We start from the raw sequence: 14,480 nt of genomic DNA on the forward strand, positions 1-14,480 counted from the left end.
AGCGTGTTCAGGGAGCCCATAACTATCATACCTTGACGAAACTGAAGCTTTTCCTGACATTAACTTTAATGTTTGCAATAAGTTTTTTTTTTTTGCTGACATTTAATAGATGACTAAAGTTTTGCTTTGTCACGAAATATTCCTAAGAACAAAGCTTAATGACAATTGAAGAGCAGTAGCTTTTCCCGATTTTGTTTTCAAGTAGACAGAGTTTAATCCCAAAGTAAAAATTTCAAACTGGCGTTATGAGATCACAATGGCGTAACTCCTTTATTGGTGTAATCTAAACATCGACTTGAATCGAACACAAGCGCAGCCAGTCCGAAGGAAGCATCCTGGAAGAACTTGAGGTTCGATTACACCTCAAGTTCTTTTTTGTCAATATTAATGATTGCAGTACATCCGAGTATTCCTCAAAATGTACAACAAAAAATTAGTGTGGTCAAACCTACTGCGTTGCATCAACAGCAAAAACAGATTCAGTGAACGTATCACATCCCAAGTAACATTATTTCCCAGGAGTTCTACAAGAGCTCTCAAGATAGCTACAGCATAGCAGTTTGGACCGCGGTAGGATAAAATTCTCTTCAAGTACTCTTCCAAACTCCTGAAGAGAATTTTACCCTACCGCGGTCCAAACTGCTATGCTGTAGCTATCTCGAAGAGCTCTTGTAGAACTCCTGGAAAAAAATGTTACTTGGGATTTCACATAATCAACAGGGTAGGACGGATACGTGGACATATGGGAAGTATGGGATGGCGGGAAAGGAGGACGAAAGATATTTTATTTGATAAATGGAATATAGGGCAAAAAAAACATATAATGATGGGAATCTTTCTCCAATCACTGGACATTTTCATAAATTTAATGTTTTAATTTACTGCTATCTGCTATACAGGGATTGCATCCCCCACAGCTATACAGGACCTGACAGTGCAGATATATACAATGGGACAGGAATCTCAAGAATCTCGGATGTCGTGGTGGTTCGTTTTGCACCGGATGTGTCCGCTCCCAACTAATATTTCTAAAAGTTCCGTCGGGAATAATCATTGCATTTTCACATCACTTACAAACTACACCTGCCAACAATTCTGACGAAACTTTATAGCTCTAAGAAATGTGCAAAAAACTTTATCTAATTTCAACAGTTGAAAGGTGCAAAATAAAAATGAATTGTTGAGCATGTAGTTTGTAGCCTTCGTCTATCCACAAATCCAAAAAAACGTGAAAATAATTATGTCGAACAGGTTCCAAACTCCTTCCTGGATGGTTTTTCTCTTTCGTTATTGAATCTCGCGGGCTAACAGAAGTTGTCGACCTACATTCATGGTTGTTCTGACTCCGATTGCATCAACATAATTCCACCTCTCTTTTGCCACTCCACACCAGATTGCATAATGAAGATCGCGAACCGTCCAATTAAAGTACCTCCTCCCGCGAGGACACTAATCCGACGTTTATTAATGACATTTTCTCCTGTTTTTTCTCTCTCTCTCTCTCTTCCCCAGTCAAGATCATCAATATTTCGCGGCGTGTTACTATGCCTGTGTCTGAACCTGACCTACGCCAACGTGGCCCGGTTCCCACGCGAGCTGCAGCAGCACGGGTCCGCGTTCCTCGTGCCGTACCTCATCCTGCTGCTGCTGGTCGGACTGCCGGTGGTGCTGCTCGAGATCTCCCTCGGCCAGTTCCTGGGGCAGGGTTCGGCCCACATGTGGCGCGCGGCGCCCTTCCTCAAGGGTGAGTAGTACCGGCAGGAATAGTGGATGGTTGCAAAAAATCGAAGAAACGGTTCAAGGCAAATCAATCAATTTAACTAACTGACTAACTTTTTTGATCTTTTACCATTTCTTAAAATTTTTAAAGGGCATAAATATAATAATAATGAAATCAGAACGGATCCAACTTCTGACCTAATCCTAACCCCTTAATTTGTTTTCAGGTGCTAGCCTAGTCGGCCGCATCGCTTCCTGGCTGGCGGCGATCTGGACCTCGATGCAGTCGGTGATTGCGCTGCTGTACGTCGGCATGCTGTCAATCAAATCTGTGCCATTTAGAGAGTGTGATAAGGCGGTGACGATCAACCAGCAGTCCATTCATGTGAGTCAACTCTGAAGCCCTTAAGTTTTTTGGTAATGTTTGAAGACATTCTACTTTTGCTTTTTGTAGGACGGTTATGAGGTGGAAACCAACAACGGACAGGAATGTTTGAAGTGAGTAAAGTCGGAAGTGCAATTTTGATGTTTCTCCCTAACAAATATTTGAACCTTTTGCAGATTAACATTTCTCCGTCCAGTGTGGCGAAGTTCCCTCTACTTTGGACTGCTGGCGTTGAGTTTGATACTTTTGTGGGTCATTTCCATGGTGTGGTAAGTTTCGACATCAAAACGTCTTCTTGTCCCTCAGTTATTCTCATTGAAATTCGTCGATTTTCCAGTACTCACAGCGCCAAGATCAACCGGCGGTCGATCTACCTGTTTGGCTTTCTGGCGCTGATCCTGCTGGTGTTCCAGACCGGCTGGGAGGTGACCAAGGCCATCAACGAGGAGTACGTGCCCGAGCTGTGGCCCTTCTATCCGGAGTCGTTCGCGGACAGTACGGTGTGGTTCAACGCGCTGGTGCAGGTCATCTACTCGCTCAACATCGGCATCGGGGCGATTCCGGTGCTGACCGGGAAGTTTCTCTACAAGGGCGATGCCATCAAGTGAGTAGCTTGTTGTTTCGGGGAGTTGGAGCGAATCCGAATTTGCTACTTGAAACGTCTGACAGCTATCAAAGTTTGAAACCACGTGCTTGATCTAGTTATCACGTTTTAGTGCTTTTAAATTCGAACATGTTCGATTTAGCGACAATCTGAATTTGGACACTCGAACTAGCGAAATACGAATTAACAAATCCGCTCTGTACACTTGAACAAAACAACCCACTGAGAGTTTTGGCTCGAGCCTCGACTCGATGTAGACTCGATCTCGAGTCAGATCGACTCGAGGCTCGAGCAAAAATTCTCAGTGGGAAGTGCTGTTGGGGGAAGTGCTGTTCAGGGTGACCACTCAAATCCCGTTTTCAAATTCCTGACTTTTTCACGACTTTTCTAGAAGCTCAAATAATAGGCATTTCTTATCTAAAGAATGATTTGAAACAAAAATCTCTTTATAAAAAAATCGATATCAGCCATCGAAAAACAACCTAAATGAATTTAAAAATCAAACTATTGACAATTTTCGTAAAAACAGAAAATTACCAACAAATTCCTGAAAAAAAAAATTAAAATGGAAACAGAAACAGTTAGTCTTATAATTTCAATGGCTATTTTTAAAACTGGCAAACGTATAATTTTTGATACTTCGGTTCAACTGGAAATGGCAATAATGTTAAAGATACTGAATTTGAATTTTTATAACTATAATTTTGTTTAGTTTTAAATCAAAGAACGCTTAAAACATGATTACTGTTAGGCCGTTGCAAATATTTTTTGAAGTTTATGTCCCTCGATTCTGATCAAAGGGAAACAAAATAAAAAAAAGGTAAAAAAAAAAAATTACACGGTATCAACATTTGAATGAAAAAAGTGTTTTAAAATGCATTATACACTTGTCCAATTGTTTTGCAATCATTAATTTGCGGTGCGTAAAAGTTTGAAATATTTTCAAACGAGCCCAAACATGCTAAATATGTTTATCAATGGAGGGAAAGGCATATTTTAGATTGTTCTCAATTAATTAGACTTCTGGATCTTTCTCTGGATATTAAAAGTTTAATGTTTTTCGAAAAAAAAAAATTTTAAGGGGGGTAGACGACATAAACTTTAAAAAATTTTACCGGGTTCCCTTTTAAGTTTTCTAAATTTTGATATTGATTTTTATTAATAAATGTTGATTAATCTAGTTGCCATTTTTCATATTTTTCAATGAAAAATTCAGTTTGATAAGATTCCATGTTTCACCACTCATTTTGTGAAATATTTGAAGAGACAAATTCTTTAAATATATTTGATCAACTTAACTCAAAAAATCTTGGATTTATTTTTTTACAATTTCAATATTTCTTTCATGTTTTTAAGAGCGAGTTTTTCACCGATGTGAAACAGGTCGTATCGAGGTGCTCCGATTTCGATGAAACTTTCAGGGTTTGTTTGTCTATACATGAGATGAACTTATGCCAAATATGAGCCCTCTACGACAAAGGAAAGTGGGGTAAAACGGGCATTGAAGTTTGAGGTCCAAAAAACATGAAAAATCATAAAATTGCTCGCATTTCCGTAAAACTTCATCAATTCCAACTCTCTTAGATGCATTCGAATGGTCTTTGAAGCCCCTCAAAATGTGCTATAGACATCCAGGATTGGTTTGACTTTTTCTCATAACTTTTGCAAATTACTGTTAAAAATGGTTTTTTTAAACCTTAATAACTTTTTGCAACAGCCTCCAACACCCATACTCCCATAGGTCAAAAGTTTGGGAATTTCATGAACTATAAGCCTACGGTATCCAGGTTTTTAAGCGAAGATGGCGTTCAAATGGTGAATGCCCGAAATGTCAAAATCGCGCAGTAGCACCAACATTAGAAAAAAAATGTGGCTGTCATGCCATGGTACACTTTTTCCGTAATGTTGGTACCACTGCGTGATTTTGACATTTCAGGCGTTCACCATTCGAACGCCATCTTCGCTTGAAAACCTCGATTAACTTTTTGGCCAATCGCTGTTTTTCTCATAGTTTTACGATTTTTCTATAACAAACATTTTACAACATTAGTTTTTGCCCTGTAGGCCTCCATAGCGGCACAATGTCTACGGCAAAGTTAGAAATGCCGCGCGGCGTGTACTTGTGAGAGAAACGTACAATATTTCGCTGGGCTGTGACAGCTCGAGCTCGATCATTGTTTGCATCAGGACCAACGATGCCAGATTATTATAAAGCAGATCTGTATATTCCTTAAAAATAAATCCGTATTTTATCCGAATGTCAAATTGAAGCCGTAGAAGATTTTTTCATATTTTTAACAGCAGATTCAAGCTTTTTAATCATATTAAAGCATAATTCAATTGATAAATTGCTAAAAAATTAATATAATCATTTTTTTATCTTTATATACAGATTTTTGGGATCGAAAAATCTGTTAAATACAGATTTTTGTCTGGCTTGGCTGTTCAGGACACTGTGACGAGAAGTTCGTAATTTTTGGGTTAAATTATGTTTTTTTTCACTGGGCTTAGAAAGCGTTATAGCTTTATAATGACAAAAAAGTTCAAGGGGAAAAATTGGAAAAAAATATTAGAATTGCCAAACTCAAGTTAGAATCTTATACCAAATTTTCAATGTGACTAAATGAAACAGATCCTTAAAAATAGGCCCTATTTAACATTAGGTTTTCATTAACTTTGTTGTTGTTTCAAGCTAGATGTTTCCGCTTGTTTGATAAACAAAATTTAATAAAAATTATTGATTCGTAAAAAATCTTTCGAAGTTCTGCATTATCATTCTCAAATCGATTGAAAAAAAGAACCATCAATTTGAATTTAGTTACTAAAGAGAAAATGAGTGAATTTAATTTGAAACTTGTATATTTAAAAATATTCAATAGTAAGACAATAATTTTCAAACAAGTATGCTTGGGATTCCCGACTTTTCCCGAAAATTTCCCGATTTTTGGTAGATTTTGGCCAATTCCCGACTTTTTCCCGATTTCCCGACTTGAGTGGCCACATACATGAAGTAAACTGTTGCGTTATTATAGATCCCTTCTTAACTCGGGACGTAAGATTAAGGAATCTAAGATGTGCGCTCTTCAAGAAACACTGTAAAATCGGAGCACTGTCACCGAACATCAGCGGAAGATGTCGATTGTTATTGGTGATGTCAAGGCATTATCCCGCTTACTGTTTTGGCACAAGAGTTTTGCCTAATAACTTCGTGACTTCGAAGAAAATTTACCGCTCCTGGAAAGTTGTTCTATGAATTCCGTCGTTACAGTCCACGTGGATAAAGCGGATAACCCCATTCAGCACAGACGATGAGGCTTTTGACCATTTATCCAAGGCACATATTATACACATTTCTGCAGGCCTAGTCGTCGATTTGATCTAAATTGCTGAACTACTCCGGTCTTTGTTCCTGACTTCAGTTCTGTGCTCCTACTTCGTAGGTACTTTTGTATTCGTCTGCTGTCTGTTTGATTTGATCCTGGTTTATACCTTGTTCATTGGTTTGTATACTTATTCTTAGGTGTGTTCTTCCTAGATCATTACCAATTTTTCGATAATTCGATTAAACAGGGAACGTACGGAGCAGATACAAACAAGTTAGCCTGATATGTCTTGGTTCTCTTCTTCTAGTCAGTGTTGAGGTTCAATGAACAAATAGGACAAGCTGCCCTAAAAAGGCGTGAGCAGTAGGGTGGTCCAAATCCGGACTTTTTTGGGGCTACCCCCTGAAATCAAAGATTGACCCATCACTAGGCTTAATTCCAAATTTGAGCTCATTCTGACCACGGGAACCCCTCCCTCCAATCGCTTAAAGTTTGTATGGGAAAAATCGTCAAAATGTATGGAGAAAAGGAACTGTTTTACTTTTTTACCTTTGGAAGGCGCCATAATTATCCGATTCTTATCATTTCTCAAATGTAGAACTTTCCTTTAATTTAGAACAACTTTCCAGAAGACAGCATATTTTTAGGATTATTTCCCGCGAAGTTATTAGCGCCCAAAACTGACCATTTTTGCGGGGCCAGCTGTAAGGAGCTACCTAACAACGATGTTTATTTCCAATTCGTACACGCACGTGCTCTCTCTCAGGTTCAAACTCTCTCACGAGCTTGCTCGCCTGCCTGCCTGCCTGCCTGTTTACCAACAAGCGCGCGTTGTTTCTCTGCTTGGACTTTTGTCGTCGTCGTCGTTTTCGTTTGCTATCCGCTGCGCTGCGTTTCTGGCATGTTTATTATAATTTTCAACTAAAATAGCAGGATTGTTTTGAGATATATTTAGCATATAAATTCTTAAATTATGACAAAAATAAAAAAAAACTGCGCTGAAAAAAATAGTTTGAAGAAAAGACAGCTTAGGCTCGATTAAAAAATTACAGCAAATGTTATGAGAACAGGGTTTGTTTGTTTTTCTAAGCATTACACGCAGTTTTTCATATATGCTAAAGAAACATGATAATGATTCAATTATTTAAAAAAAAAATCTTCAGGTAATATAAATGTTGTTCCTTTAGGTAGTTTGCTTTAACAAAAATATACTTACACCCAAAATTCAGAGTCGAGATAATCGTTCTCTCAAAATTTATTGAGGGCTCAGTGCCAAAATCGATAGAATAATGGTACCAACTCACACCATCATAACAAATGAGTTCATTCGTTAGTTGAATCAATAAATCTCCAACAAGTGTCATACATTGACTTCTGACTTCTCCTTGGTCACCAAGCTGTGGTGGCCGAGGCAGCTAAGTCATTGGATTGGTTTGTCAAAGGTCTCTGGTTCGATTCCCGTTGTCGACACTTTTGGTTTTTTATTGACGGATGAACTTTTTTTGCAAATGAACCTCGAGAGAATAGTTCTATCGCCCATCTCGAGCTGTGTTCTCTGCGTCCGTGAATGGTACCACTATTCTCTCGACTCGAGACCATAATTCTCTCGGACTAGCGCTGCCAGTTTTGGGTGTAGTACAAACAAGGCAATTTTACAATTATTGCTGCAAATTTTCATTCATACTCTCTAAAATTATTTTTTTATTCTTTCTGGAAATTTCTTTCTGTGTTCCTAGACCACCTGCAACAAATATTGCAACTGTTTATCATTTTTTGTCAGTTTACCTGTAAATTTTTCGATTCAGGAAACATCTCTTTCTGCACAATCGTTAACTACCTTCAGATCTTACAGTTGCGGCCTTTCTTTAAGATACTCATTTGGATTCAGTTTAAAAAAAAATCTAAAGAAAATTCCTTCCTTTTTTATCTAAAAAAACTGCATGGTATTTCTTGTAACAAAAGCAGATAAATTAAAATCCAAAACGTTTGCAATTAGGTTTGGATCAGAACAGAAGACGATTCATGGATGAACTAATTCATCAAAGCTCTTATATTATAATATCTTTTGTTGATCACATATTACATTTAATTTTATATCTCAAAACAAACCTGGTATTTTAGTTCAACATTATAATAAACATGTCAAGAACGCAGCGCAGCGGATAGCAAACGAAAACGACGACGACGACAAAAGTCCAAGCAGAGAAACAGCGCGCGCTTGTTGGTAAACAGGCAGGCAGGCAGGCAAGCAAGCTCGTGAGAGAGTTTGAACCTGAGAGAGAGCACGTGCGAGTACGAATTGGAAATAAACATCGTTGTTAGGTAGCCCCTTACAGCTGGCCGCGCAAAAAGGGTCAGTTTTGGGCGCTAATAACTTTGCGGGAAAAAATCCTAAAAATATGGTGTCTTCGGGAAAGTTGTTCTAAATTTAATGAAGATTCTACATTTGAGAAATGGTAAGAATCGGATAATTATGGCGCCTTCCACAGGTAAAAAAGTAAAACAGTTGCTACATTTTGACGATTTTTCCCATACAAACTTTAAGCGATTGGAGGGAGGGGTTCCCGTGGTCAGAATAAGCTCAAATTTGGAATTAAGCCTAGTGATGGATCAATCTTTGATTTCAGGGGGTAGCCCCAAAAAAGTCCGGATTTGGACCACCCTAGTGAGCAGTCAATGCAATGTATGCGTTGACTGCTGAACTATATTGCTTCGGCGTTGAGAACATCGGTTCGATTCCTCTGCTGCTACTGCTTGTATTCTTTCGTACTTTGACGCAGGCAGTTGAACACACCTTTTTTGTCGAAATTCTCTTCCAGGACATTCCTTGTCTCCTTGTAACAGGTTGACGATGAGTCGATGTTGACCAGGTTGGAAATATTGTTAAGCTTCGTGTAAGGGCTTCTAAAATCTAAACTTATACTCTTGCCTTTTTCGAACATTCCTGGCCACCAACATCTTTCTCGCATCAGACTTTTCAATTAAACAGCCATTGGGTGTCCGCCATGGGCCAACTCTTGTGTTTTTGCTCGCAGGACCCAGTAGGACCAGGGCCACTGTAGAAAGCGGAAACCTAGAGTTTTGTTAGTCAATCTTACCTCAGTACACAAACACTTGCTAAAACCTGCTCTTCCAATTTGATGCTCGTTCAAGAACTGCTTCCACTTTTTCTAACCCATCCCCTATTTTCATGAGAAGGATTTCTTCGACGTCAGGTCCTGTGCAGACTAGCGGCGCATAACATTTGCAACAATAAACTAAAACAATCTTTCCTTCCCCTTCCCCACAGGACATCTTTCGTGTACATCTTTTTCAACATCCTCATCACGACGATCGCGGTCGTCTTCTACGTGTTCCAGTTCCACAACACCGCCCCCGCCAGTCCGGACCTGCTGTACCCGGAGTTGGCCACCCTGACGGCAGTGTACGACCGAGCCGTGACGGTGAACGAGTCGGACCCGCTGCTGCAGCGCATCATCCCGGGTCTGTCGTTTGCGCTGCTCTTCGTCTGCTCGCTGGTGTCCGTGACGATCTACATCTACACCTCGACGCGTATGATCCAGAAGCACCCGAACTACACCGTTTGCCTGGCTGGACTAGTTGTCGCAATAGCCGGACTATTGTGCCCCAACTACATCTTTCCCCGACTGCTGGACACGCGGATCGTTGGGTCGCTGATCGTGTGTGCGATGATCTTCGAGATCATCATGATCATTTGGGTGTACGGGTCGAAGAATTTGTACACGGATCTGGAGTTTTCGCTGGGGCGGCCGGTGTTGAAGGCGTGGCTGTTCATCTGGGGGATCATTCCGGTGCTGTTGATCGCGATCTTGTCCTGGTGGACGATTACCTACTTTGACAACGACCTGCTGATTGACTTCTTCCCCAAGTGGATGTCGGTGGTGTTTAGTTTGGTGGTGATCATGTTGTTGGCTTGCGTGGAGATTAGCAAACAGGTCGATTACAACATCTTCAGCATGATTCATGGCGCTACGAAACCATCGAAAGATTGGGGACCGGCGGATCCTCTGGTGCGTCACGCCTGGAAACAGTGGAAGTCCGTGTGCGAGGACACCGGTGAACGGGACTTTACGCTGCGACGGCGTGGAACCAAAGACTACACCAACTCGATCAAGAAGGGCCAGTACTCGCACTCCAACAAGTACGGATCGTCCAACCGGAATCTCTCGACCGCGGGCAGCAACTCGCCCAACTACAGCGGCTCGGTATTTGGAGATTCGGCCATTGAAGAGGACATCAGCGTTGACAAGTACCCGCAGTACAAGCAGAAGAACACCGCGTACAGCGTAGACTCGATCAGTCAGGAAAAGTCCCCGCACGCGTCAGCAAGCTCGCGAAAATCCTCCCAAACCGACAAGCGGACGCCGAGCGAACGAAGCCAAGCTGGGCTGATCAACTCGAGGAAGACCTCGGACAACAGCTTCACGTCGCGCATCGAAATCATGGCCGATGACCACGGCTACCGGGGTGGTGCCATCGTGCGGAATCCCCTCGCCAAGGTGGACAAAGTCAACCAGCTGGCGCCGCCCGTGCCGACGTATCTGCTGTCGAGCCAGGCCAAGCCAGCACAGCCAAAACCACAGAACAATGCTCAAACCAACAAGAATCCGTACCCGGACGAGGGCTACAACCGGGACATTTTCATCAGCAACGGCCAGGCGGACCACATCTGCTGGCGAAAGTTCTCCATCAACTCGGAGGAGTACTCCACGGAGCTTTAAAACAGTGAACTTGTTTTATAGATATAGTCGTTTCGTTTCGTTATTTTTGGTCCCGCCCCCAACCACGTTGTGTAAATATTAGTATATTAGTTCGAGAGATCGTTGAGTGATCGTAACGGAACCGAGCAGTAGGATTTCACCTACGAAACCTAGGAAAAAGCCAAACTTATTTATTGTAATAACTAAACCTAAAAAGCGAATCTAGTGTCACCTTTTGTAATTTTTAAAAACACACACACACATTCCTTACTCTCTATCTATCTGAATCTTTATTGGTAAAGTGTAACACGAAGGAAACAAGTTAAACAATTTGAAACCCGCTCCCTAAGTTCGTGTTAGGGTCGAATAGGACTGATTTACGCAATAGATGTTATGTAATTGAATCCGTTTTGTTTTCTCATTTTTCTTCGCTGTTATATGGTGTTAGAAGAACCCCTCTTAAGTAGAGAATAGTTACGCTTAGCAACGCCAACGCAAAACGTTATGAGCAACAATTCAATTGGTAGTTTGTTACGGAATATCTATTGGAAGAAGTCTTTCCTAAAAAGGAATTACAGTAGAAAGTTAGAATAAATCGAACGAGGTGTACATACTACTATTACAGAAGAAAATAAAAAAATAAAACAAGTAACAAAACGTGAAATGGTTTTACTTTTAATATCACATGTTTAACTCCCTTTGGCACAAAGCTACTTCCGATATCTCAATTCGCACCATGAGACCCGTTTCGCCCCAGATGACGGTATTCTTTGAGTGCTGTTGAGTTTTTTTCTTCCCCCACAAACAATATTTTTACCGAAGCGATGTTTCTACAACTCTTAACAATCATGATTTTGAGACATTTAATGTTCGCGAACTTATTTATTAAACTATTTTCAGAATATAAAACCATACAAAAAACCTTAAACCAAGATTATATATTTACGAATTTGAATGGAGTTTTAAATCATGACAGTGCTTCTAACAAGCTTTTTCTAATTATTTTACAAATAAACTATCTTGCGATCGCTAGAAGTTTAAGTGAGTTCAATTAGTACTACCGTAAAACGGGGTGACTTTGATAGCCGGGGTGACTTTGATAGGTTTGCGATTTTTCCGCAAAATGAAGAGTACAATTAAAATACGTAAGGAATGGTTTCCCAAGTAGCACTCATAACTTGTCGACTGTTGAATAACAGTTAGACAGCTGTTTTGGATCAACATACGTGAAAAAATGTCAACGTTAGTTAAATAACCGTTTGCTTCACTACTTGTATAACTGACCTATGTAACTCATGATATGTGTGCCATACAAGTGTTAAAACACAGTCAACTTCACTCTTTTCCAACTTTTACACACAACATAGGGAATATGCACTCGCTCCTAACTCCATCCAATTTGCTGATTTACACTGTTTAAACAACTTATTTTGGAACAACTTCGATAGAAACTTGCTTGCTCACTTCCGTTTGAGGTATTTATTACTTGATTTCAGTCGAAAACGCTTTTTATGAGCTGTAATTAAACGTCAAAATGCTGATATGCCAAGATGCTGTTCCCTCATCTGCAATGTTTTCCTCGAAAACAGTTTGTTGAATAAGAATAATATTGCACTGTTTGCCACACTGCTTATCTAACATTGTCATGTGACGGCATCTTCTGAAAAATGGGCGTGGCCAACCATTCTATAAATAACCGTAGGTTTTCTCGCTTTGTTACACAAATGTTCTCGGAGAATAGATTTTATAACGGATACTCAACATACATATTCAACTTGACATTGCGTGTTGTTAGGTGGTGTAAATTTGTACATGAGGAATTCAGAGTTTCAATAATGATTATTTATTGAAGATTACAGTAGTTTTGATTGTTGACCGATTAATTTGTAAACATATCGCTGGTAAAAGCTACAAAAATTATCAGCTTATAGAGTTTATGATAGAGAAAACAATAAATCAAAATCATACCGATTTTCAATATTACTCCGTGGTACGGTAATCGAAATGACAGTTGAAACGGTTTGTTATAACAAAGTTATATAGTGGAGTTATATCAACTGACTTGAAACAAACTTATATAACTTCAACAGCCTTCGTTGGAGTTAAGTTCTTTAGCTAACAAAACAGACAGCAGCCTTCTTATTGACGCTTGGGCCAGCTTGTTTACTATGAAGCCCCGTGGAGAGATGTGGAAGCGCGCCTGGACCTGCCGTGGAGAACAACAAGTCGTCGAAGTCATCGGATCGAATCTTGAGAAAGAGGAAGTTCATCAAAAAAGGAAAATCTAAAAGTTCGCCGTGCAAGGAATTTTCACACTTCACGTAGACTGCGCGCCACGATTGTTTTTCTTTTTTTACATTCAATTTCGAATTATTTTAAATAAATCAGGCAGAAACAAGCGTACTTTTTATTAGCTTCGTCGTTGATTGAAATTCTAATAAGAAATGTTTGTTTACATGTATGTTAGTCAACGGTTAGACAGCTGTTTTCAAACTAATTTTCCTTTTCAGTGTGCGCTTTGATTTGACAGCACAGCCGTAAACCACGCCTCCTTTTTTTCGTTGAATCTCTTGTTAGCTAGCACAGTGTTGTCAAATACAATTGTACAACTTACTCTGATAACTTGCATCTTGTTCTGGCAAGTTATACAACAGAAAAAAGTGCGCTTTTTCCAGTTCACAGGAGTTGTAGAACAAGTTGTGACAACCAGACGGATTGGTTATACAACCAGTTAGGAAATACGTTTATCTGACAAAGTGTGTTGCTTGGGTTAGAAACATACTGACCGTGGTAGAGAAGTGTTCAAAGTACCTCAAGAAGAACAAAAAAAAAAATTGACAAGTTTAAAAAGTTAGTTAAATATAGTTAAGAAAATGTTGATGAAAGTCATTATTTTAAACTTCTCAAAGTGTCTTGATTTTCTCAATGAACATGATATTTCATCGGAAAACGGAATGCATTTTCGGATTCTTTGGACAATTTTCCTCTAGAAGAAGGTTAAAAAAGTTTGTAAATAATAAATAATATGCGTTTTTGAAACACAATTAAAAAAAACTCCAGATTTATAGGCAATTTCAGTTGAACAAATTTCATGTAAAACAAGCCTTACCCGGCAAACTTCGTTCTGCCTTTTTTCGTTTGTTGACGTTTTAGCCCTTTTGCTTATTCAGCCTCCTGGGATCAAAATATGATTTTACGTAACTTTCCCCATACAATTTGCCGATGCTCCGGAATCGGTTCCAGAGTTGCCAAAGTGTCAATTAGTTAGCGTAAGAACCTTCTTTGGGCTTATACGAACCCAACACAACAAAGAGCACCTCGATCCGACGTTCCGTGTTGAATTGATTCGCGTTCGAACAAAACCGTCGAAATTTTTTATATATATAGATTAGTGTGGTTCAGGGTCCCTTGGAAAAGCAAAAATGTCAGCTAGACCGTTGCATTGTTGATAAAATCATTGTTCTATGTCTCCTGAAGCTCCCCTGAAATTTTCAGCAAATTTGGTTCAGGTTTCGTCACAGCTCTTTAGCATTTAAGTTTGCATGGTATTTGCATGGGAAATCTTCAAGTTTTTAATTTTCTTAATGCGAAAAATCTTCTACCGAACCAAAAATTCTGAAACTTCAGATATATATCAAAAATAATATAGGGAACAATTTTGTTGAACACTTCAACTTAATCTGAGCAGAACTGACTTAGTTATAAGTGGATTAAGTGAAGGTGTCGAT

The 14,480-nt window shown here is 39.6% G+C and overlaps 1 protein-coding gene across 2 annotated transcripts in view; it reads left to right on the forward strand.

Moving 5' to 3' along the window:
• LOC120413418 (sodium- and chloride-dependent neutral and basic amino acid transporter B(0+)) overlaps window positions 1–11,397 on the forward strand; it is a 205,739-nt gene extending 194,342 nt beyond the window's left edge. For both annotated transcript variants that reach the window (XM_039574232.2, XM_039574233.2), the window contains 6 exons: window positions 1,513–1,744; window positions 1,947–2,104; window positions 2,174–2,217; window positions 2,281–2,373; window positions 2,442–2,708; window positions 9,321–11,397. In XM_039574232.2, the coding sequence (XP_039430166.1) occupies window positions 1,513–1,744; window positions 1,947–2,104; window positions 2,174–2,217; window positions 2,281–2,373; window positions 2,442–2,708; window positions 9,321–10,773 (2,247 nt within the window). In that variant the 3' untranslated portion in view covers window positions 10,774–11,397. The remainder of the gene's footprint in view (window positions 1–1,512; window positions 1,745–1,946; window positions 2,105–2,173; window positions 2,218–2,280; window positions 2,374–2,441; window positions 2,709–9,320) is intronic.
• Window positions 11,398–14,480: the final 3,083 nt, after the last annotated feature.

Source organism: Culex pipiens, chromosome 3 (assembly GCF_016801865.2).
Source record: "Culex pipiens pallens isolate TS chromosome 3, TS_CPP_V2, whole genome shotgun sequence".
NCBI lineage: Eukaryota > Metazoa > Arthropoda > Insecta > Diptera > Culicidae > Culex > Culex pipiens.